General features: G+C 37.1%; 1 protein-coding gene and 1 pseudogene across 6 annotated transcripts; both read left to right on the top strand.

Annotated features, from left to right (window-relative positions):
• Positions 1-315: 315 nt before the first annotated feature.
• LOC122282482 lies at positions 316-5,196 on the top strand (annotated as a pseudogene).
• A 2,419-nt stretch (positions 5,197-7,615) lies between these two features.
• Positions 7,616-26,219, top strand: LOC122280587 (protein FLX-like 1). Of its 6 annotated transcripts, none has more exons than XR_006229952.1 (8): positions 7,616-7,776; positions 8,387-9,066; positions 9,178-9,341; positions 9,921-10,003; positions 10,141-10,270; positions 13,735-13,842; positions 15,501-15,557; positions 25,529-26,219. XR_006229952.1 is itself a non-coding variant. In XM_043091547.1 (5 exons), exons 2-5 carry the CDS (start codon positions 8,465-8,467, stop codon positions 10,231-10,233), a joined length of 942 nt encoding a protein of 313 aa, XP_042947481.1. In that variant the 5' UTR covers positions 7,616-7,776; positions 8,387-8,464; the 3' UTR covers positions 10,234-10,468. The 6 variants fall into 6 exon arrangements, 2 of the variants coding, with proteins under 2 accessions (XP_042947481.1, XP_042947483.1); XR_006229950.1 differs by having other exon boundaries at positions 13,935-15,557; XR_006229951.1 differs by lacking the exon at positions 13,735-13,842.
• The last annotated feature ends 166 nt before the right edge of the window (positions 26,220-26,385 follow it).

Below are 26,385 nucleotides of genomic sequence, written 5' to 3'. Positions count from 1 at the left end.
GTGAGCTGAACTTGGAGGGCTAGGTCGCATGAAACGTGCTCGCAGAGCTACAGTGGATGGACGCAGATGGATGGGAGAGAGAAATCTTCTCAAGCATGTTTCAGCTTTTTCCCTCGTAACACTGTTTTTCTTTTTTCTTTAAAAAAAAAAAAAAACTTGCCATGTCATTTTCGTCTGCAGCATGCCTGCATATAGAAGTACTCTTTCTAGAAACCCCCTTACGGCGTCCCGCATCTTCTCCCGTAGTCTGAACACTATCATCATCTTTGCTTTCTCCCCGCATAACAAGGAAAAATAGGAACAACAAAAACAGAGATGACAAAATGGCAGAAAGTTATGCTATTACGAATAACACCAAATAGTTTTTGAAAATTTTTCGTTGCAATAGGAAATCAGAAATTTACTTGATTGTTGGCCATGCGGATCGACCCCTTTATAATACGACAGAAAATCCCGGCTACCAGCGATTATAGCCCCAACAACATCGTCACCTGAATTTCCAGGTTTGACTCCAAAACTTTGATTCCAATATTGTTTTTCCTCTTTCTTTTCAAATGAAGGTTCAAATTATTGTAATCTTATTGCAATTTTCACAAAATGACAAAATATGTTGACAGATCTACCAATCTTATCTAGCCCTCCCATTTTGAAATGCAAACTGACGGGTAAGAAATGTAGTACGGCATCGATCTGATTCCACGTCAAAAGAAAACTGCAAAAAAATGGAAGTAGCTCTAATGGGTGGTTGTTGTGGGTTCCGCAACCCATCGAGGCTATTTTGAGGGAAGGAGAAACACGCACTCAAGTTAGAACCAAAAATATAAAATATAAAAAAGCCAGCTTAGCAAAGAGTGCGGTGTGTGTCGTGAACAAGGGCGGCTGTGTAGCAAACCTCTTATGAAAAACATTCATATATTCTATAAAAAACACTCTCACATACTATAAAAGACTCCACTGTAAAATATAAATATTATTTATATAGGTTATTTATTTATTTGAAGGGATTTTATTCTTTACTCTTTTTCAAATAAAATAGGAAAATGATTAACACACAATATTTTTCACAACGCTTTAAATAATTATATTTTAAATGAGTGATATTTTTGTAAAATGTCTTATAAAAATAATATTATTTTATACAAATATCCTCATCTTATAACATTATTATGAAATGTCTTATGAAAATGTGTTGTGTATATATCATTATTCAATAAAATATTCAAATGAGCATATGTTTTTATTTTATGTAGAGCATTTAAATATAAATATTACTTATTTTAGATTTTATTTATTTATTTATTGAAGTGATTGTATTCTATACTTTGTTCATATAAAATATATAATTCTATTGGCAACACTGTTGACAGCAGTATAATGTCACAAACATAGTACATAGCAGATAATTAAGGTGATATTATTTTGATTAATTTGACATATAAAATAAATTTTTTATTTAATCCGTAGTATTGATTAATCTAAAATATAAATATTTTAATCATTTTATTTATCAATTTTATTATTATATATTTTATAACAAATGAATATTTTTAATTTTTATTTGTTTGTGACAGTTATATGAGGAAGAAATAAATATTTATTTTGCTAATAATATTATTTGAGGTGCTAAACAATGGTGCCGTTCTACTTATCAATTTTATATTGTATGTTACAGATGATTTTTTTTTTATTAAATTAAAACAATTCTTCTATTTATTATTTATACACTACATAATTAATTAAAAAATAATATATAATGCAAGAATGATTAATATAATTTTTTTAAAGAAATTAGTAAGAAAAAATATTAATTCCAAGCGGAACTTCCACGTTCGGTGCCAGGACCTCTGTCTCGATTTTTCCCAAAGGGAAAATGCTAGATCCCCAGTTTTTTTTTTTTTCTTTTTTCTTAGTGATTAGGTAAAAATTGTTTAATATTATTATGAATTTTTTATATTTTTTTAAATATTTAAAAACATTAAAAAAATGATATGAAAAAAAAAAAATTTTTTTTAGCCTAACGAGAGCTCCCAGCGGTGCCCTAGCACTACCCTTCCCAAAGATCAACGATGCATGTTACAGGGCGAAGTCAATGTCCCTGTAAACTCCCTCAGTCTCCCCGCCTCTCTCTCTCTCTCTCTCTCTCTCTCTCTCTCTCTCTCTCATATTTCTTGGAAAATCGTGTGCATCGAAAAGATTTTTTATTTTCATCCCAAACGCAAAGGGACATGACATGCCTGCAACTGACAACTTATGCCGAATCCATGTAATTTCTTTTTGATAGGTAGGCAATTTATCCACAGTTCGTATATGATTTTGTCAATTTTTATGTTCTCCGATAATGTCTTGTCACAATAACACCGCGGTTTTTAGTAACGAGCATAACTGCTCTTTTGACTACTGATTTAAAGATTGTGAACTTATTAAACAATATTGGGATCTAAAGAATCGAAATGTTTTTTCTCGTACTTGTCCTGTTCAGGTTGGTACTGCATTTGTAATTTTCCTATCCACTTTCCATGTAAACCTGCGATTGTGGTGCAATTTCCTGTTGGGTGGTGCTACTGTGCCGCTCGCATATGCCGCTTGAAGATGACCGCCTGACATGTCTTGCCACGTCACGCTATATTAAAAAAAATACAAAAAAGGATTGAACGAAATATAGATGTAATTTGAGATTCATCCATGATATACGCTTGACTCCCTTGCCCTCTCCTTGCTCTACAATCGCCCTCCTGTCGTCGTGCCATCACCGTGCCGTCGCCGTCTCATCACTGAATATGAACATCGTCTCCCTCCTCCAAATATGGCAGCGTAGAGCTGCTTTGAATAAGTGAATTTACTCACGTGGTGGCAGAGCTTTGCCACCCAGATCTGGCCATAGATTGAGCTTTGAACAAGTGACTTTATTCTTCATATGTTCTTGGTGTCTGGACTGAAATAGAGGACATTTTGTTTGGCAGCTGATGTTTGATTTGAGCAAAAAAAAAAAAATGGATACCAGTTTCATTCTACTAGAAACAATGGATGCTTTCTCAGCCCCTTTCCTATTCACTCCTTCTCCATTAAAAAACACCAGCCAAAAGAATAGGAGACTACTTGAGCTTGTCCAATAAAAAGAATATATTTTCAAAACAGAGTCCTTAAAGCTACAAGGGAAATTTTATATTCAACGTCAAGAATATATTTGTAAAGACTTCACGCAATAGGGTTCAATTTTTTATTAACAATAGGTGGGTTTCAAGAATAGAGAATGAACTATACCAGGTGGGTTTATGTAGAAAAAACTGTCGGTGAGTAAAAAATCTACCATGAAAAAACAGAAAACTAAACAAAGAAAAAGAACATTGAATCGCTTACAAAATCCAGCCAAACTCATTTTTTTTTTTTAACCTTTTGTATATAATCTACCGTGAAAAAGAACACTGAATCTGTGAAAAAACTAGATAAAGAAAAAGAACACTAAATCGTGTATAAAGAAAAACTATCAATGAGTACATAATCCAACCAAGCTCAGTTTTTTTAACCTTTTGCTCACCACTAAATCGCATCGGAGTGAATACACAAAGAAGTTATTAGCGAGAGTCTAGGCAATCTCAATACATAGAGAAGCTGAAGGACCAAATCGCGGGTGGAATTTCTATGGATGAAAACTCGTTGGAAACGGGGCTGAGAATAGTAGTTGGCGCCGTAAGAGGGGGGAGAAGATGGATGCGAAGGCTCGGTCTTCGACTCTTCACAGCGCACACACAAACAGCCTAAGCACGTGAAAGCTGTTGAAATTTTTTGTCTTGATAGCATGCCACATCATGCTCTACGTCAGCCACCACGTCAGGCGGTCATTTGGAGTGGGCAAACGTAGGCGGCAGGGTAGCATTATCCTTTCCTGTTTACTTGTTTGGTACGAATATCAATAAATGGACCTTTTTATTTATTTTTAAGGACATTTGGAAAACGACTTATCCCAAAGCTGCCGATCATGTGAACACGGAAAACCATGGCACATCGTTGATGCTACGGACAAAATTCTTGGTAGACTGGCATCAACTTTACACCCCGTGGGAAAAATATGGCTACCTATAATCTCAGCGCGGACATGGGGGCGTTTGTTATTGTGGTATGTAATTCATATACCTACGCATACTTTTTTCTTCATGTTCAATAATAATATGCATCTTATGTAGTTTACACTGGATCTTAAAAGGTATATGAAGAAAAAGTTGCCGTCTCTGGAAAGAAAAGGACCCAAAAGCTCTACAGGAAGCAATGAGGCATTCAGGACGACCAGGTGGTATGAAAGTGGAAACATTTGACCAGCTACAGCAGAGAATTGCATAAAGAATTATTGAACATGCTCTTCGTGGTGTGCTTCCCAAAGGAAGGGTGAGTTTATTCTGCATGTCTTTTTTACTTTTTTACTCTTATATGCCAAAGCTAAATTTTGCTTTGAATTCGGCTGGATCCAGTCATTATTGTTGATCAAATAAAAGCAATATGTAACCACTATTGCTTGCTCCGCGTGCATGACTATTGACTGTCAATGTCCATTCAAAGCCGAGGTGTTTTTCTCTATTTATGCTAGTTGGGTTATAATCCTTGCTATCTTTGATATATAGTTGTCTGAAGAACGTCAGAAATGGATCTTGTACGTATTTATTAGGATTAGATGGATTGTGATAAAGATAGCCTTCGAGATTTTTGCTGGAAATTGAATAAAAAGTACCTTGCATACTTGAAATTTGAGAATGAAGATGGAAATCATTTAGTTTTGATGGAGGTTAAAACATAGCATCCATTGCCTTGTCAAAAATTGATTGGATCCATACAAAATAAGCATATTAGTTAATATGCAGAAATTTGAGTCCCATGATAATTAGATACATTATGTTTGCCAAAAGGGTCAAAGACTTTTTCAGCAGCCATCTGTGTGGATAGTGATCTCCTCCAACTCTGGGAAATCTTGTGCCTATACACACGAATCTTTCGCAGAAGTACGCTATTCAACCATGCACCCAAGCCTTTGTGAAATTTTCAGACTGTTTTCCACTCATGAAAAACACTTTTAATTATTTTCTATGCTTGAAATGTGAGTTCTTTGTGCAGCTTGGCAGAGCGCTGTTCAACCACCTAAAGGTTTACACGGGTCCAAATCATCCACACGAGGCTCAGAGACCGATTGATCTGCCAATAAGGGACTAAAGAACACAATAGAAAGATTCAAATTCTTTTTGTCTACACAAAATGTGCTGAGTAATCTTGAGCGTGTAAAACACTCAACCATTGATCCAAAAGTTTTAAAACAGTTAAATATTAATTTGGTTAAACCTTTAACCCTTAGCATCATAACATTTCACCACGCTTCTAAATCTGACTTTCATGGTGGCCCACTTTATTAACACTGATCTGGTGATAGTCATTTTCCTTTTGATGGCTTCACGTATTTATCAGTATTCAATTACTTATTTTCTTTAGTTTTGTTTTATGAGTTGGCTATATTTTCTGAGCTATATTGTGAAAAGTCTAATATTTTAGGGCGACTAAATTTACTATCTCAATGAATGATATAGAATATTATGTTTAAAATGGAGAGAGATTTTAAAGGACTATGATGTTTAAATTGGATTTTGGTTGCTGACTGCAAATGGCATGAGGACTGTAAGAAAGAATATTCATGAAGATGAGGTTGGAAAATAATGTCCCCTTTTCTATAGGAGGTTGAAGTCATGACTCATGAGGCAGTTAATTTAGTTGTGAAGGGTCAAAGCCTTGCAAGGGTTGACACCTTTACCATCTTGAAGTGGGCTAGACTCTTTAGGTTATGATGTGTCATTTTATAAAAATACACTTACGAACTAATGTGATTCAATTCAAGATATCGGATCTACTTTTTAATGTAATAAGTTTTATAACATAACTTACTATATGAAGTCTCATCAGTTTATAAATTTAATTTTGTAGAATTATTTATAGATCAAATTGTTCTCTTGGGTATTGGAACTTTGGTGCTTGTTGAAAGGTACACCACTCGGAAGTGCCAAAGTCCAGAAACATGTTAGGGAGGATTGGATGATTTTAGAAATCTTCATTATGTAGCCTATTATCTTCTTGTGATCCTTATAAAATAAGTAATACTAATAATAGACTGGATTTCATATTTCCAAGTTAGAAACCAACATCTCCATATTCCTTTTCCTAGTTGACCATCACTCTCTCTCTAGCTGTTTGCAGGATTGCTTTTGTTGTTGGCTTTCAGAACCTCAAAAGATAAAAATGGTTCGTGTTTGTGATGGCCTGCCCCATGTGTTAAGATACTTACTTAGGATATGAGATTCATTTGTATGTAACACGTGCACGTTAACTACGTTAGATATTTTCATACGATACAGGATATTTTGGTGATCATGCGTCTACCCATTTCTGAATAAAATTGGTTCAAAATTGCTCATAAAAGGAGCAAAGTGAGGAAGATGAGGTAAGTATGTATGGGATTGAAGTTGTTAAAATTGTTCTTGAATATAAAATTAAATAAATATGTAGGTACTCTTGCACCAAGCTACTTTTTTTTTTTTTTTAAAGAGTGGGAGGGGCTGCCAGTGTAGCTTCTCTTTATGGGCACGACTATAAAAGCTCCACTCGTTGCAACATGTTGGGATTGAGTCATAGCTACTGACTCTGGGTGGAGTAGTCTGTCACTGCCACCCCTCTAAAGTGTTAGCATTTAAAGGTCTCTAAGATTTTGATTCACAAGTTTTATTAAGACAAGTCATTTCAAACTTGTGACCTCAAGCAAGGAAGTAAAGAACGATCCCATAACCTTTACCAATTAAATTATCACATTGGTGGCACCAAACTATTTTTCTTGAAAACAAGCTATTCATATAAAAAGCTATAGTGATGGATAAGGACCATTTTCCCCTCAAACTCCAAATAAAACTTGACATATAAGGCTTTTGTAAGAGATAAATGTTTTAGCTATAAAGAGATTCTATAAAAGTAAAGTTATAAATTGACATGACTTAATCTGGTATATTAGATTGTGAAATTATTTTTATTATAAAATAAATCTAACATATTGTATGAAATTATGTCAATTTGTAAATTTATTTTATGATTATAGTACTTCTTTTTGTAAAATGCAGAGGCAACATGAGGATAGTAGCAATATGCAATTTGATACTCCCCGCAATTTGATACTCGGAGACTAGAGAATGGCTTGGTGTTTTTTCTTACAACTATGTTTGGATGGTGAGGTGTTATGAAATTATGTGAATAATAATAAAAAAGTGATAAAAAAGTAATAATAACATATTAAATAATAATAAAAAGTAACGAAAAGTAATAAAGAGTATGAATAATTTGATATTATTATTATTCAATATTTTATTATTAATTTATATATATTTTATTATTATTATTCACTATTATTTAATATTTTATTATTATTTTATTATTACTATTAACTGATCATCTGAAATGACTCCAAAACCAATCCCCACTTCCCCAACATAGCCTGAATAACAGCAGCAGGCTCTGCGAGGCCCAGATCTAGGCCCAGTCGCGAACCCCCACAACTCAAAATTCATCAAATAAGATAAGAAAAATAAACCAAAAATAAAAAGTCTTCTTAAATCCGCATTTCTTTCGTCTTTTCGTCTACTCAAAGCTGGAGAGGAAATCGAAATCCCGAGCCTAGGGTTTTTGAACATACTGTAGTATGAAATATCTGTGTCTCTGAATCTATCAATCCACTGCGGACTTCAAATCCTTCACTTCTTAAGGGTCTGTAATCTCACGCGGATTTTTTTTTTTTTAATTTGTCTCTCTCATGTTTTAGCGTTTTTCTTGATCGATCCATTCACCGAGTTTCATCGCTGCTGAGAAAACGGAGAAGAAAAAAGGATAATGGGATTTCGACTTTTGTGCTTCGTGTTGCCTTTTGGTTTGGACTTGTGGAACTCACTTCATTTTGTTCCCTTGTTTCCCGGCTGTCGAAATATAAAGAATACCAGAAATCGATAATGGAATTCTCATTTTCTTTTCGTCTCCTCTGTTTTGTTGGCAACCGGACGGACGGTTAGGACTTTGGTTTTTCCAAAGTTTTATTCTATTTTTTTTAATCAAAGACTTCTCTTCTTGTCGTTTCTTTTCCAGTATTTTCTTGGTAGCCAACAGTGCTTTTAAAACTTAATCGTTCAGCTAAATTCTCGTTTACGTTGAAGATTTTGGACTTGATGATTGCAAGGGCTTTTTTCTGCGTCTTAAAAGCAAGATCTTATCGTTGCAAGCTTTAATCTCAAACCTTGCTCTGATATTCTTTTGTTGCCTTTTTTTTTTGGTTTATTTTCGAATGGTACAGCTCGTAGTTGACTGAAATTTTTGGGTTATTCAGGGTCGTCAGTTGGAAAGTTTATCCGATAGTTTCCTCACAGGAACATATTTTTAATAACCATATCTTAAGAAAGAAAAGATGTCTGGAAGAAATCGAGGACCCCCTCTTCCATTGAAAGGAGCTCCTCATGCTGGATTGCCCCCTGCAGTTCGTGAAGTGCCATTTGGCAGGGGGGTTGGGCCAATGCCCCATCCAGCTCTACTTGAGGAGATGAGAGAATCCCATTTCGGAATGGGTCCCAGGCCGCTTCCTCCTCATCCTGCAATAATTCAGGAGGGTCTTGATGCTCAGTATCAAGAAATTCAGGGTCTCTTAGTCGATAACCAGAGGCTAGCTGCCACCCATGTTGCCCTTAAGCAGGAACTGGAAGCCACCCAGCATGAGTTGCAAAGAATGGGTCACTTTGCAGACTCCTTGCGGGCGGAGAAGGACGGTCAGATGAGAGAATTGTATGAGAAGTCTGTTCATTTGGAGGTGGATCTTCGTGGGGTTGAGGCTATGCGTGCTGAGCTTATTCAAGTTCGTGTTGATATTAAAGAGCTGAGTGTCGCAAGGCAGGAGCTGACAGGTCAGGTACAAGCGATGACACAAGATTTGGCTAGACTTACAGCAGATTTGCAACAGGCGCCAGCATTACGGGCAGAAATTGAGTCTATGAAGCAGGAGTTGCAACGTGCAAAGTAGTAGCTACATTGCAGTATTATAACTTTTTTGGTGTGATATTGAGTCTATGTTCTAGTTATGGTTTTACTCATTACTGATAATTTCTATTTTTCTTTGTCGGCATTTAGAGCGGCCATTGAGTATGAGAAGAAAGGATATGCAGACAATTATGAGCATGGTCAAGTGATGGAGAAGAAGCTGCTCTCAATGGCTCGAGAATTGGAGAAGCTTCGTGCAGAGATTGCTAATGCAGAGAAGAGAGCTCGTGCTGCTGCTGCTGTTGGGAACCCAGGTATGCAACTGCTATGAGGTTTATCTGGTCACAAACGAGTCAACGCATGATGTAAGATGATGCAATGAAAAAAAGAAAAAGAAAAAAAGATCACATTTTCAACAGAATGATGGCCTCGTTTGGTTACAAAAATTACATGAGATATTAGTTGAAATGTGAATAAAATATTGTTAGAATATAATTTCTTAATATTATTTTTGTTTTGATATTTGAAAAAGTTGAATTATTTATTATATCTTGTGTGGGAGTATGAGAAAGTCATAATGATTATATGAGATGATCTTGGTAACCAAACAAGGCCTTAAGGAGTCGTTTGTGTTTATAAGTGATTAATGGATCAATTTAGCCCAGTGGTGATCCAACTGGCTGTTTAATTATTAAATTCTTCCTTTCATTTTATTTCCATATTTTAATGGATTTGTTAATCACGTGATGCTGATATTATTCCTCTTGGAGCTTCAATACCTGCACCTATAAAAAAAAATTGATTCCTCTTGGATCTTGTTTTTCTGAAGTGTTCATTGAGTTTTCTTTATATCATATATTTAGGTTTATTTTTCTTATGTCTATTTTGTGCAGGGACAGGCTACAACGTGAATTATGGCAATCCTGAGGCAGGTTATGCAGGAAATCTTTATCCTGCTAACTATGGCATGAATCCTGTGAGTTATTATATACATTTTGAGTGTCTGTTTGGTTGATATACGCATGTTTAGTTGACTGTGAATAACCTCCATCTTCTCTTCGTATTTCTTCTTGCTAAGGATTGGATGTATTGCTATTTCCTTGCAACTTGCAGGTACAGGCAGGTGCAGAAAATTTCCCCCATTATGGACCTGGTCCTGCTTCCTGGAGTGCCTATGAAATGCAACGAGCTCAAGGACACAGATAGACTTTTGTCACTATCACACCAAGCTGTGTTAGAACTGGTATCTTGGCCTGCTACTTATTAGATATTTAAGTTTGGAGTGGAAGTCTTGGGTCATGATAAATCCCTGAGATTTGCTCATATATCTGGGTTTTTTGCTGAAGTTGTACCAGAAAATTGATAATTCATGTTAGCATGATGGTGCACTATGTTACTTTTCATATGATATCTTCTAATGCAAATATTTTAACCTTCACTATCTCTTATGAGTCTCGATGTGATTTCTTTTCCTCTTATTATTTGTATGGGTGAAATATAATGCGCTCACCTGTGATATAAGGTAGTTACTTATTATCTGGCTTAAGAAAGTGTCCAAAGTTTACGTCAATTTCTTACACACAAATTCAACCCTAGTGAAAGTAAAATTTTTGTAAGAGTAGTCTCTCCTTTCTTATTTGTTTCCCCTTGAATAGGGAAGAAATCTAAGGTCGTTTGTGACCATAAAAGCATTGGACTTTGGGAAACTTGTTATGCATACTCTAATTTCACCTGACATATAGAAGAAAGTAGCTTGGTTTTCTCGTTTCCTGTTGTAGCAAAGGTGGTGTAAAGTTCCTAGAAGTGGGGATCAGGAGCCTACGATTCCCTTTGTTTATCAGGCTTGGCCTGTTATGTGCTTGCTCTTAAAATGCTGCCCAATACACCTGCCCCTAGAAAATGTTTTTTTTTATTGTCCTAACCCCTAAAAACTTATTGACTGTTCATACTGTTTACATGTGTCTATACAACAGCTTTTGCACATATTTATTTATTCTCAGCATTTTTAGGTATATTTGTCTGTCTGAAATTAAGGGGATGTTTGGAGTTCTCATGAAAAGTATATAAATGTTAATGAATAGTGGTGAAAAATTTTTAGATGTGGTTTTAATATTAGAGTTTTGTAAAAGTTGTGGAACCTATTGAGAATATGTTTAGAGGTAAAAGTTTTCTAAAAGAGGTTATATGGAGAATGTAATAAATAATTTAAACAATTGTTTTATTTAAAAAAACCAAAAAATTCAGTCACCCCGTGGTAGCTAGAGCATGACCGAAATTGGGCTACCTTTGTGGTGGCCATGGGTGGCCAAGTCCTAGGTCGGGTTGCCCTTGGTTGCCAGAAATTCTGGCTAACCCCGTGGGGCAGCCACCACAAGGTAGTTGTACTTTTGTTTAAACAATATATATTATATTTGAGGGCAGTTTTTGAGTTATTTGAAAATCCTATTGTGTTTTTATTATGTACATTTTTCATGTTTGGAAATGAAAAACTCTAATTGAAATAAAACACCAAAATGCTATAAATTGCTTGATTGAGAACCTCATGGAGTTAAGTGAAGGAGATAGCTTATAGTCAGGAGATAAAGTCTCTTAATAGTCATTTTGGAGTTTTAGCATTTGGTTATGCCAGGTAGATCTTAAAACGCACTACCTTTAAATTTCACTTCCTTACCTATCAAAAAAATCTCACTTTCTGAACCAACCCTTGATTTAAGTACTCTGGTTAACTGTATTTTTTTTTTATTTGTCTGGTCAAGTGTATGATACTGGCCTTCACATAATACTTTCTTGTGATTAACTCCTTTGATAGAGTTTGGTATTTGGTGTGCTGGTAGTATTCTGAATGTTGTAATCTATCATTTTATTGTTGGAATGCTCATAGAACTACTACTAGTGAAGTATGCAATTTTTTTTTGGTCCATCTGCAGGGGATATTGATATGTAGTCTCAATCAAATTTGTTTTGAATGCACATGAAAGTGAGATGGAAACAGTTGTGTTGCGCAGTTAAATTATTACCGAAGATAGAACTGATTTTTTTATTTTATAGGTAATAAGTAAGATTTATTGAAATAAAGATGGGCATAGCCCAGGTACAGTGGGAGTATACATGAGCTTACACCTATTTAAGAACTAGAAATAGAAACAAGAAAATCACGAAAGCTTAGGCTATTAAAATCTAATGCAATGGCCCACAAAGAGAACTGATAAAACACTAGTTTCTATATAATTGCCAGCCGCATACGTTGTAGATAATTGAAAAAGGTTTTGTGATTAGCCAGGCTGGTAATGCAATGGAAAAAGGTTAAACTTGTTTTACAAACAGGCTGCTGTTTGAGTTGATGACATCAACTAGTAGCTTGCTATAACTATTGTTTTTGGAAGCCGATCACTTGGCATTAAGCATTTCCGTGGGTGTGGAAATATGTGTATTTTGGGTATAGTTCTGTTTATGGCTCTTTTTAGTTTTAGATAATTCTATGCAGCTCTATGGACTTCTTGGAGCAATTAAGAGAAGAAAATGTTTCATTTTGTTGCATAATTTAATGCCAATATGATCTCTGTTTACTGTAGGGAAGTTTTTAGTAAGTAAGTTTGTTGGTGAGGCTATGAGTTTTATTCAATGGAATCTATAGCCTCTCTCTCTCTCTCTCTCTCTCTCTCAAAGGAAACAGGAGTAAATTGCAAGAGATGGAGGCTATTGCTCATCCAATGGAAATTTTGTTTTGCCTCCATGTGTTTTGCATATGAGATGAGGTTCGGTTGAGGATAAGTATATTTTCCCTTAACAGATTTGTATTAATAGAGGGACAGCCAATAGTTGATTGAGTCTTTTTCATTGTGCGGGGTATCCTTTCATTGCTAAGACATTCAGAAGTGGGGGAAACAAAATGAGTTCTTGTCAAGCGAGTGATTTGTTCTGGAAAGCTATCTTTTATATGTAATTTCTGGTTCTCTTCCTCTTGTGGCTCTTTTGTTGGTTATTCCGACTCTTTATCTCTCCCTTGTTTTGTCCATTGCTACTTAGTTCTTCTTCGTCTCTCCCTCCCCCGCTTTTTCCTTTCTTTGGAGGGCAAGATTCCAGTTTTTGGCTTGTGAGTCGCATGCCACCATATTTACTCATTGTATAAGGAACTATGAGAACTTGGAAGGAGATATCTGCAAAGCAACAGCAGTAAATTGCAAGAGATACGTGCATTTACCTCCCGAGTGGGAACAAAAAGATACAGGAAAACTCATGCAATGGAAATTTCTTTTTGCCTCCATAGGTTGTGGGTTTGGGTTTTGAGGATAAATTTACTTTTAATAAATAGATCCCTATCTGTGTATGTTATCGTTTAAAAGAAGGCAACCAAGAATTAGTGAAGTTTATTCATTGTGTGAGGTATTCATTCATTGACAAGATATGTTCAGCAGTGGAGGTGCAGATTTCCTGGTCAAGTAAGTGATTTACTATTATTCTGAAAACATCCACCATTTATGCCAAATTATTTTTTCTCTTCCCTTTTTGGCCTTTTTGTTGGTTGTGCCCATAGAAAACACCTGTGTGCACACGCCTTGTGTGTTTGTACAGTCAGACTGGTTGGTCGATGCGAATTCCTCTTATAACTTCTTGTAATCATGATTGAGCTAGTGTTTTGTGTCATTGCATGAAAATCTGTTGGCTTCTCATTGCAATGTCAAGAAATAGTCTGTCTTGATGGTGCAGCACGGAAGCTATTTGAACGATATTGCAAAATGTTCCTTGCACCAAATGGAAACTCCCTCTCTTATACATAGGGGATGGAGAGTGGGGTATGACTTTAATTCTGTACGGGTGGGTGAATTGTATATTACTTATAAATTGTTTGAGAAAAATCTATTTGAATTAAAATCTGAATTGTTTGAATTTACTTGCTGTTTTGATAGGTAAATTTTGACTGATGGAGTTGTTTCTTGTGGTACTTTTTTTCCCCAATAACCTTGCACAACATAGCTGTTGCTATGTTTATTTCTTTTTTCCTGCCAGTTTCTCTAGCCTTTTTTTTTAATCAAAATTAGGAGCAAGGACTATGCAAACATATTTTCAATAACAAGTAAGGTGAAATGAAGTGGTGAAGAATAGATATAGTCTTTAAGGGAAATGAATCTTCTAAAGCGAGATTAGGCATTATTTATTAGAAGGAATAACCATTATTTGTAAAATGCTAATTCTGAGGTTAGAATGTGAGGTGCTTGTTGAAGTTGAGTTCTGAGTTATACTCCCATTTAAATAATTACAAGCAACCTTGACTCCCAGTGAGTCAGAAATTTCTAAGACAAGAACTTCTATAGTGAACAGCATTGTCAGTTGTTTTGTTGCTGAAAATAGTGCTTCCAACTATGGAATCTTGAGTTTAGACATTCTGGTTTATGGAGAAATTGTTGGGGGTTTTAACAAATAGGCCCAATGGCATGTATGACCTCTTCTATGGGATATTTTTTGCAAGTATGCTAACTAGGGGATGTTTGGGGAATGAGATGAGATGAGAAATCTATGAATAGTAGTGAAAATGGTTTATGAATAGTAGTGAAAAGGTTTGCGTTATGATGTTTTATGGGATTTTGGAAAAAGAGAGAAAAAGTTGAATAAAAATATTATAAAGTTAAAATATTGTTAGAATATAAGTTTTTAATATTATTTTTGTTTTGGGATTTGAAAAAGTTGAAATGTTTTTTGCTTTTTGTTTGGAAGTTTAGGAAATTTATAAGGTTGGGTAATGATTAGATCAAAAAAGGTTAAAGATTTGAAATTGAAAAGTGTTTGTGTTTGAATGATATTTGTGAAGGAGATGAGATGAGATGAGTTGTCATGAGATAAGATGGGGTGGGATGAGATGAGATGAAATCATCCCATCTTCCAAACAAGCCCTAATTGGGTCTTCTTTTTCTGCCCTGGGTGAAAGATCTTTGAAGCAGTTATTTTCATGTAGACCTCAATTTAACTTTTTCTCGCATGAAGATCTAATTACTTATCTAAAACTTATCCTTAAGTCCAGTGCGTTGTCTTGACATTGTTTTACCCCTTGTGAACTTTAAGGTATATTTTACTTATAAAAAAAAGGAACTTTAAAGTATATGTGTTTGACCATATTGCTTATCAAAAAATAAAAAATATTTGTTTGACCATATTGAATTGATTTTTTTTTTTTTTGTGGGTAAACATATTGAATTAAATTTAGTGAGCTTTATTTAGGAGTACGTTTCTCAGATATTAACAAGTTATTCCATGATTTCTCCTTTTAGTTGAGTGGCAGTAATAAATTTTGAATATTTTCAGTATTTTGGTCTAGTCATACTTGAGTAGTGATTTTAATAAGTTTGGTACCATGTCCTTTCATTTTTGGAGTTCTGTTTCCTTTTGTTGTTTGCCATATGTAGGATTATTTTTCTTGCATGGTCTGCAACATATTTTTGTGTGCGCTTGACAGTTGACACACATATTTTTATTTCCAGGTTTTCAACGTGCTGTCTCTAAAATTCTTCTGCTTCTGCCATCCGTCAATCCATGAGGTAGATTATTCTATCCTTTTTGTTGATGAGGCCATATATGGATTTACATTTGACACCTTTTTAAAAAAAAATAAAGAATTTTTTTCTGCTTGTCTGGGAGATATGGTAGTGTTATGTTGTGGTTCAACTAATTATTCTTGTATCCAGTAATCCAACTAATTATTGGTTGGTCTAACCCCTTATTTTGTTTGGGTCCCTGATTGGCAATTAATTCTTATCTATAATTAAATTAAATTTCATTTAGTTAAAAAGGGGGAGGGATACAGGGCCCGTGTGTTACAGTATCCCCTGAAATTATATGGAAGTTTAGAAAATCTAAGGGGATGCTTGGGGAATGAGATGAGATGATAATTTGTGAATAGTAGAAAAATGATTTGTGAATAGTAGTGAGATAGTTTGAGTTAAGTATTTATTGGGTTTTAGGAAATGAGAGAGAAAAAGTTGAATAAAAAATATATATTTTTTTATAATTAATAAGAGAAATTTTATTCCAAGCAAATAGGCATAGCCCAAGTGCACAACATGTATACAAATGAGAAACACCTATTTACAAGCTAAAGCAGAATGTAACTAAAACAAAACATTACAATTGTTCCGTTCCTTACAAGATTCTTCACCCAAAAGTTTAAAGTACGAAGGAAGAACTCCCTAAGTTTCCCACTTTCACAATTATCGAAGCACCTCCTTTTCCTTTCTAACCATAAATAGCAAAGTAAGCATAGGGGGATCATCTTCATCACAGTGGTGTTATTACTTCGCCCCACATTACCTGGTCAGCATGCAAAGAAATCCACCACATGCATAGGCATCACCTAGAAAATGCTAACCTTTACAAAAATCTCATTCCACAATGATGTCGCCACCTCACAATGAAGAAAAAGATGATCAATAGATTCATCCTCCTTCTAACACATACAACACCATTCAGCCACCTGTAAACCTCTCTTCCTCAAATTGTCAATGGTTAGTATTTTCCCAAGAGACACCAGCCAGCAGAAGAAAGCCAACTTACTAGGCACCTTGGCCTTCCAAATACTTTTCCATGGATAATTTTTAACCCCATGACTGATTAGTGCCTTGTAAAAAGAACTCACTGAAAATCTGGAATTAATTGTATGCCCCCACAGCAAACTGTCCTCCCTGTTTTGATCAAGCTTTATCTCATATAATCTTCATAATAATTCTGAAACTTCACATACTTTTCAATCTTCAACATCTCTGGTAAATTCCACATTCTAGCAAATCATATTGTTAAAAAAATGATAGGAATCAGCCACAGCTGCTCCTTTATATCTAGCAATTCTGAAGAGATTAGGGAAATCGACCTTAAGAGGTGAATCCCCACACTAAGTGTCATTGACCCCCCCGAACACCAATCCCCCACCTTGAATATAGTATTCTTGACAAAGTCCTCCCATCCCGACCGAATAGACTTCCACTAACTCACTCCAAACATCCCTCTTTACTTTATTTGTACACCAACTCCCCCACATGCTCCCATGTTTAACATCCACAATATTTCTCCAAAATGCATTACTCTCATTTTTTTTTTTTTGGTCGGGGAACCTTTACAAAGCAGAGCCCTTCGAACCCACCTCTGCAAAATAAACCCCGGTCCCATGCCATTACTCTCATTAAGATAACTCCAAAGCCATTTCCCAAGGAGAGCTTTATTGAAATGTCAAAAGTTTCACAGACCCAACCATCCACAGGAAACCAGAAGACAAACCTTATTTCAACTCACCAAATGAAACTTTTTTCCCTCCCCATTACCATCCCACAGGAAATTCCTATAAGTACTCTTAATTCTTTTAACAACCCCAACTGGTAAAGGAAAGAGAGAAAGGAAATAAGTGGGAAAGTTAGTCATTGTGCTCTCAATCAGGGTAACTCTTCCACCTTTAGACAAATATAATTTTTTCCAACCAGCTGACCTCCTAATCTTCTCAATTACTTCATCCAAAATAGAGACTGATTTGTGAGGAGCACCCAAAGGTAGTCCAAGGCATCTCATAGGTAACGGAGCTACCTTCCAATCCAAAATATTGGCCAAATCTAGAATATTTCTGACTGTCCCCAGTCCCCAGTGGAACAATTCTTAATCCAGAAGCAGCTTTGAAACATAACAATTAGGCTCTCAAAGCACAAAGGAGATTCCGATTGTTATCACATAGAATCAAAGTATTGTTTGCAAAAAGCAAATGTGATACTGAAATACTATCTTGAGTCTCATCACCCACCACAAAACCCGATAGAAATCTTCCTTCAACAGCCGCTTCAAGCATATGACTCAGTGCATCCATCACTAATACAAAAAGAAAAGGAGATAAGGGGTCTCCTTGCCTCAAACCCCAAGAGCTGTTAAAAAAGCCAACCGGATTGCCATTCACTAATATTGAAAATCTGGCCGTCAAAATACAATGTTTAATCCATGAACACCATTTCTCGCCAAAACCAAATCTCCTGAGAATGTAAAGAAGAAATTCCTAATTGACATGATCAAAAGCCTCTTCCATGTCCAATTTAACTAAAATTCTAAATTTACCCATTCTTAATCTGCTATCCAAGCATTCGTTTGCAATTAGAACTGAGTGAAGAATTTGTCTTCCCCTCACAAATGCATTCTAAGACTTCGATATAATCTTGTCCATAACCACACTAATACAATTGGCTAACACCTTGGCAATGATTTTTTACACTCCATTTACCAAGCTAATGGAGAGAAAATCCCTCATCTCCGCTGCACCTGCTTTTTTAGGAATGAGAGCAATGAAAGTAGCATTGATACTTTTCTCAAATTTCAGGAACGAGTGTAACTCACCAAAAACTTTCATAATGTCATCCTTCACGATGTCCCAACATTCTTTGCAGAAAGCTATGGAGAAACCATTCGGGCCTGGAGCCTTGTCCTTAGTCATGCCGCTTACCACAGCAAGAACTTCTTCCTCGAAAGTCCTCTCCAACCAATCTGCACTCAATTGATCAATGGGCTAAAACACCAGCCCATCTAGCTTTGGTCTCCATGAGTGTTCTTCCCTAAAAAGCTTCTCATAATAACTCACAATGTGATCTTCAATCTCCCCAATATCATAAAGAACATTCTCACCATCTTGAAGAGCTTCAATAGCATTGTATCTACAATGAGAGTTTGCCATTTTATGGAAGAATTTCGTACAGTTATCACCTTCCTTCAACCAAAGGATCCGAGATTTTTGCCTCCACGAAATTTCCCCCATAAGAGAGAGCTTCTCAATTTTTGCATTTACCTCTTTTTTCTTCTCCTCCTCAAAAGAAAGACCTCCCGCAATTTCCTCATCTTCCATATTTTGCAGCTGCTCCATAAGCTGTTTTCTTTTATTTACTACATTACCAAAAGACTCCACATTGTGCCTGTCAGAACAAAACTTGGAGTACCAGAAACATTATAAGAGTCCCACCACCTCCTAACCCTTTCAACAAAGCCCTCATCCTTCAACCACATATTTTCAAATTTAAAATATCTTCTCCCGCTGACAATGCCCCCACAATCCAATAAGATAGGATAGTGATCAGAAACAATTTTTTGCAACTTTTTTTGCCTCACATCTGGACATAAGGCTTCCCAAGAAGTCAAAGTAAAAAATCTATCCAACTGGGACCATGCTTTCCGATTTGACCATGTGAATTCTCCTCCCACCATGTGTAAATCAATCAACTGTAGCTCAGAAATAAGATCTGAAAATTCAGACATAGCTTTAGTAATCTGAGAATCCCCTCCATGCTCACAAGGGAACCGAGTAATATTGAAATCCCCACCAAAGCACCAAGGGAGATCCCACCAACTGCAAAGTCCCACCATTTCATCCCACAAAATACTCCTTCTAGAGTCCTAGTTAGGCCCAGATATTCCAGCAAAAGCCCATTCGATTCTATTATCCACATTCTTAAAATGACATGCCACTAAATAATTCCCACATTGGTCTACTAATTCCTTAGCCCTCCTATCCCACATAACAACCTCCCTAAGCTCCATTAGAGACTAACTCGACCCAATCCACCCAACAACAGCTCCATAGGCTATTAACCACTGAATGATTAACTTTCTTCAATTTAGTTTCTTGAAAACAAATCATTTCTACCTTCCACTGACGAACCATATTTTTCACTTGGATGCATTTTCTATAGTCATTAAGCCCCCGGACATTCCAAGAAACAATCTTGGTCTTCATTGGGAACCATTGGCAACTCTCTCCATACCTTTATTACTAAAGGCATTTCTTTCCGTGGTGTTATAATTGATAGTACACTCCAACCTTTTCAACTCCCTCTCTTGTTTGGAAGTTGATCTGGACAGTGTAGGTTGACCAACCTCAATGGCGATTAGTAGGGCTCTAAACTGTTCCTCAAAGCCCTCACAAGAAATCCCCACACAATTTCTGATTTTTCCCACCTTCCTCAACACCCAGTCAGATATTTTTTTTTTTTTGATAAGTAAAGTAATTATATTATCAAAAGAAGGCAAAAGCCTGATACAAAGATTAGAGACCACATCTAGGTATGAACAATGGATATAAGGAACTCATGTAGCCCCAAACCATTGAAATCAACCACTAAGGTCCATGTACAAAGAGTTCTAAAGAAAAAAACTTTCAATTCCTCCAACGATCTCTCTCTGTCCTCGAACGTCCTGTCATTGCGCTCTCTCCATAGACACCACATGATGCATATAGGGATCATCTTCCATACTGTTTTTATCTGTTGATTTCCTCTCATATTTTTCCAACTGGCCAATACCCCGACCACCGTCTCCGGCATAGCCCAAGCCAAGTCCATTCTACCAAGTACCTCATTCCATAGCCTACTCGCTACCTCACAGTGTATTAAGAGATGGTTCACCGATTCTCCTCCCTTTCTACACATGCAACACCAATCTGTGATGATTACCCTGCGCTTCCTCAAATTATCAGTTGTGAGAATCTTACCCAATGCTGCAGTCCACACAAAAAATGCTGCTTTGGGTGGCGCCTTATGTCTCCATATCTTTCGCCATGGAAACTGAATAGGTGTCTCTTGGGAAAGAGACTTATAAAAAGAGCGCACTGAAAAAGTACCTTTAACTATAGGTATCCACCATAAGCTATCCTGTGAATTATCCGGTTTAGTAGCATACAAAAGGCTATAAAAGGCTTCAATACTGCTCATCTCCCAATCTTGTGCCGCCCTACTGAATGATATTCCATTGAATTTGTTCCCCTGATCTTTCCAGAACATCTGCTACTGAGGCATCAATACCTCTTGCAACTCTGAAAAGTGAAGGAAAAGATTCCTTTAGTGCCACACGATCACACCAAGTGTCGTACCAAAACTTAATACGGGTTCCTCCTCCTAAACGGATTCGGGTATAGCGAATAAAGACCTCCCACCCTTTTCTTATGTGTAACCACAAACCCACTCCATGCGCTCCTCTCACTTCTTTTGTACACCACCCCCCCCCCCCCCCCCCCCCCCCACCAATAGGCCCCCATATTTGCTCTCTATAACCGTCTTCCACAAGGCTTCAGGTTCCTTGTGATATCTCCACAACCATTTGCCTAGTAACGCCCGATTGAAAGTTCTCATATCTCTAATGCCCAAGCCCCCATTCGAGATAGGGCTACATACTTTGTCCCACCTCACAAGATGAAATTTTTGCTCCGCGCCCATTCCACCCCACAAAAAATCCCTTTGAAGTTTCTCCAACCGAAGTACAACATTTGCTGGAATAGGAAACAAAGACAAAAAATAGGTGGGTAGGTTAGAAAGAGTACTCTTAATTAGAGTAATCCGCCCACCTTTTGACAAATATAACCTCTTCCATCCAGCTAGCCGACGTTCCACTTTCTCAATAACTGGGTCCCATAAAGAAGCCGCTCTCGAGGTCGCCCCCAGTGGAAGTCCCAGATGAGTCATGGGTAAAGAAGTAGTCGTGCATCCCAATATACTAACCAACTGTCTAATATGCCGAACACGTCCAATAGGCACCATCTCAGATTTTCCCAAATTAACGTTCAATCCGGAAGTTACTTCAAAACAAAGGAGAAGGGCCTTCAAAATTCGAATCTGGTTGGGGACTGCTTCACAAAAGAAAAGAGTATCATCTGCAAACAATAAGTGAGATACATTAACAAGTCCCCTATTCGGAGTTCCAATCTTAAAACCAGTGAGCAACCCATTCGTAACCAAGGCTGATGACATTCGGCTCAGTGCCTCCATCACAATCACAAAGAGTAAAGGGGATAACGGATCTCCTTGTCTTAAGCCTCGTGTGCTACAAAAGAAACCAGTTGGGCTTCCGTTTATCAAAACGGAGAATTTTACCGTTGATATACACCACCTGATCCATGAACACCATTTCTCTCCGAACCCGCATTTCCCCAAAAGATCAAGAAGGAACTCCCAGTTGACATGATCATATGCCTTCTAAACACCCAGTCAGATATTTATTAGGTCAATCTAAGCTAGGATTAATAGAACACAGAAGAATAGTATCAGGATGTTCATCTTCATCTGAAACAATCAGCTCTCCTGATTCATCAGAAATAGAGCCTTCACCTCCACCAATCACCAAGTATAAATCAGAGCAATTGAACTGAGTACAAGGAACCTCAGAAACAGACTTCTTGATCCCCATCAAACCCTCGCAGAACCACAATACTGACCCATAGAAGGATAGGAGTCAGTTTGAGGAGTTGCCTGAGATGAATCTATCGTCATATTGCTACAGGAGGATCGCCTTTAACAATCAACCTCTTTTGCATAGAAAGGGCTTTCGTCGGCACTGCCACATGAGTGGCTTGTTTCTTAGATGGACTTGCTATTTGAGAAAGCCCTTTCGCCAAATCAACCGTATGGAAACTCACCTCCGAAGCACCCCCAGAAGGTTTGTCCATCGCCATTGACTCTCTCTGTGAAGATGAACAGCTGTCGAAGCCGCCGCTGAAGTGGGCTGGAACTTCACTCTTTTCGGGCTTGTTTTGATTTGAAGACCACTGTTGTTTTGATCTTTCTGAAGAACCTGCTCTTAATTGGGCCTCTGCAAGGCCCATCTCCTTTATTGTTATTAGAAACTGTAGGCCCAACCCATCCCCCCTTTTGCTTGACAGATGCTTCATTATTGTCTTTGGAAATAAAGCCTAAGCCCGAAATTAGGCCCAGCCCATTATCAACTATTTTCATCAATGAGTCTAGCCTCTCCTACCCCTGGAGCTCTGCCCAAATGTGCCTTAGTGACCCTTCGACTTCTCCTAGTTTCTGCAACTTCTGAGAATGCCAACCGTCGACCCCAGCAGCAGGAAGCTTCCTATTGATCAAATCCATCGGTCTTTCTTGCTTGTAACTCGCAGTCATCATTGCCTCGTAATGCCTAGTATGAACTTTTCCAGATGCTTTGCTAGAACCAGGAATATCGTTCACTGGTGCCATCAAAGCTGACAGGAAGCCCCTATGTGAGGGTTAACCTTTCTCACCTCTTTTCCTTTGAAAGCCTTATTATCAGAGCTATTGAAGAAGACACCTATGTTTTCAGAGACATAAATAGAGGAACTTGAACCGACAACTTCTCTCACCTTCCTCACAAAACCTTCCCAACCACTATCATTTCTTCCTTCAGGACTAACAATTATGCCCTTTCCTTGCCCGTGCCCAGCTCAACCAGTTTCACAAACCTGCCATACGTGTTTTGACTAAGTTGGAACAGGAAAACTCTGTTTCTCTCCCTTCTAGTATGATACGGAGCCCTACTACTCGAGAACTTCGAGCAATCCTCAACCGCCTTGGCCAACCAAACCACCACATCTCTACTGATGTATAGAGCCTTCGTGAACTTTCTACAGTTCTCAACTATGCAAAAAAGATACGCCCCCCCCTCCGCCCCCTTTTTCCCGATTACGAACAGCTTAGCTTCAATCCAAACACTACACACCATCAACCATTGGGAATAGATGGACTTTCTATAGGACCTATTACGCTAAAAACTTAAGAGAAGAAAAGAGCAAAAACTAAAACTAAAAGAAGAGAGATTAAAGGATCATCCTAGGATAGAAACGCCGGGAATGGGAAGACGAAAAGTCATAGAACACACACACACACACACAGATATTATAAACTTAACATATTGATAGAATATAATTTTTGTTTTGAATTTTGAAAAAAGTTGAATTGTTTTTTGTTTGAAAGTTTGGAAAAGTTTTTTTTGATATGTGAAAGTTTAGAAAAGTTGTACCTATAAAAAAAGAAGTTTAGAAAAGTTGTAATGATTAGTTTGAAAAAATTTTAATGATTAGTTTACAAGTATTTGTGTTTGAATGATATTTATGAAGGAAATGAGATGAGATGAGATCGAATGAGATGAAAATTGTTTCCAAACACCCCCTAAGATTTCAAATTTCTCAAGAGCTGGAGCTTTACCCTATCAAGCCTCACCCTTCAAAACATATAGGGATCATGTTCCAATGGCTGTGATTTGAGAGTTATTCCGAATGCCCCAACAAGCAAAAAGCCCACCATCCTTCTAGGCATCACCCACATCATTCCAAATTTCCAATCCTATTAAAACCCTCATACCATAGCGCCCTTGCCACCTCACAATAAAGTAATAGATAATCTACTGTTTCGCCACATTTTTTGCTGATGTAACACCAATGCATAACATTTAGATTGGATTCAGAGATGAGTTTTAGGTGAAAGATAAAAGTTGAATAAAATATTGTTATTATTGAATTGAGATTTGAAAAAATTGAATTGTTTATTATATTTTGTGTGGAAATTTAGGAAAATTATAATGATGAGATGAGTTGAGAAAGTTTTTGAATCCAAACAGCACTCTCTCAGCAGATTATCCAGAGTCAGAATTTTCCCGAGGGATGCAGTCCAACCAAAGAATACAACCTTGGATGGCACCTTGTTCCTCCATATACACTCCCAAGGAAAAGATGTACAATGTTCTGACATGACAGCACCTTGTACATAGATCTAACAGATAACTTCTTAGTTCCAAATGAATCCAAATCATCCTGTCCATCTCAGCCAAACCAATACTTGCGGCGTACAACAATCTAAACATATCGGAAATTGCATCAGTTTCCCAATCATGCACAGATCTAGTAAAATGCACATTCCACCGAGGGGAACCACTAGAACTGTCCAAAAGATCTGCTACGGAAGCATCCTGATTATGTACAATCCGGAAAAAGCGGGGAATGTAACCTTTAGGGCGCCATACCACCATACTCTAATGTCAAAAATTAACCCCGGAATCCTCACCAATTGCAAAACTAACACGTATGGCAAAATCTCGCAAACCACTCCTAATGTTTTTCCACAATCCCACACCATGTATACCTCTCCCCTCTTTAGAACAACAACCCCAAGCACTCCCATATTTGGAATCGATCATGGCCCTCCACAATGTCTTACTTTCCTAATGATACGTCCATAACCACTTCTCTAAGAGGGCTTTATTGATGGTCTTCAACTTTTGAACCCCCAACCCTCCACGAGACAATGGGGAACAAAACCTTATCAGTTATCTCAATTAACCAGGTGCAACTTGTCCTCCTCCACACCTCCCCATAAGGTGATTAGAAAGTGTGGTTTTTATTAACGTGATTCTCCCCCCTTTTGCTTATTTTACCCAAACATCCCATCCTAAGGAAAAAAGCTACTTATCAAATGTGCTGTGGAATGCAAAATAAGCTTTATTTTGGGTAGTTGCCTGTGGGATTTTTCTAGACACTGTTCAAATCCAATTGTACAAAGAATTATTGGTTGCATTACACTGACAGGCTGACAGGAAATCATTGGGCTTTTTTTTTTATTTTTATTTTTAATCATGAATTTTCTTGTGGCTGGATAAATAAAGTATATGAATGTTTGATTCAAAATCTGATTACATGATTCCTTACGAATGCATTTTTGTTGATCATTATTCATACAAGTTAGTATTCTATTTTCAGGTTGTTATCCTGTAAAGTGGCACAAGCTAGAAACCCGAGCTGTTTCATTCCCTGTGCCAAACCCCACCTAGCCTTTATAGGGGCTGCCCGAGATCAGTGGCCTGGCTAGATCAGACTGGTGTATAGAATCGTGTCCACGGACGTATATCACCAATATGGTTTCTATACTGCAGTGGGTTTTGATCCGTGCTTCTTGATCCATCATTCTGACTTGTATTTCTTTCAGTTTCGGCCTCACCTCCGTGGTTGCGCAAAACAATGAAATCATCTTTAAATTTTAATGGGGATATGAAAGTTACTTTGGTTCGAACACCTATGGGCATAATGGGCTGGTTTGTGAAGGCTACTTTGTCGGTTAACTACAACTACTGATGGTGATCGTGACGAGGATGATGAAAATTAAGTATGAGCTATTGGTTTTGGGTTTTGACGAGTACACTCAGATCTTTGGAAAGAGTGAACAAACTGACTATGAACCACGGCAAGAGTTCTGATGCCTCTGCGGTCGAGCGGATGCAGATGATGAAATGCATCTGAAGAGCCTAGTTATGGTTCCCGTATGTTATTTGATGCAATGCATCACCAGCCAGGTCTGAGGTAGCATAGAGGACATTTCCTGTGATTACCAGAACATAAACAGCACAATCATCATTATTACCGATTCAGCTCTTATCATACCGATTCCATTCTATACTTTTTCTTTTTCTATTTTTCGTTTTCGTTTTTGTATTTTCTTAGACCATCACGCGAGAGTTGGGGAACTTCAGAGTAGATATCTATATATATATATATATAGATGTACCATAAATTTTATTAAAAAAATAGTGACAGTGACCGTTGGCAAAGTTGATTGGAAG

Source organism: Carya illinoinensis, chromosome 11 (assembly GCF_018687715.1).
Source record: "Carya illinoinensis cultivar Pawnee chromosome 11, C.illinoinensisPawnee_v1, whole genome shotgun sequence".
Lineage (NCBI taxonomy): Eukaryota > Viridiplantae > Streptophyta > Magnoliopsida > Fagales > Juglandaceae > Carya > Carya illinoinensis.
Note: the sequence above shows the minus strand (reverse complement) of the source record. Positions and strands in the feature narration are given on the sequence as shown.

Excerpts from the sequence above, each read along its gene's own strand:
- LOC122280587 (XM_043091547.1), top strand. The coding sequence starts at position 8,465 with ATGTCTGGAAGAAATCGAGGACCCCCTCTTCCATTGAAAGGAGCTCCT. Across the intron at positions 9,067-9,177 it reads CAGGAGTTGCAACGTGCAAA|AGCGGCCATTGAGTATGAGA; the intron begins GTAGTAGCTACA and ends GTCGGCATTTAG. Across the intron at positions 9,342-9,920 it reads TGCTGCTGTTGGGAACCCAG|GGACAGGCTACAACGTGAAT; the intron begins GTATGCAACTGC and ends TATTTTGTGCAG.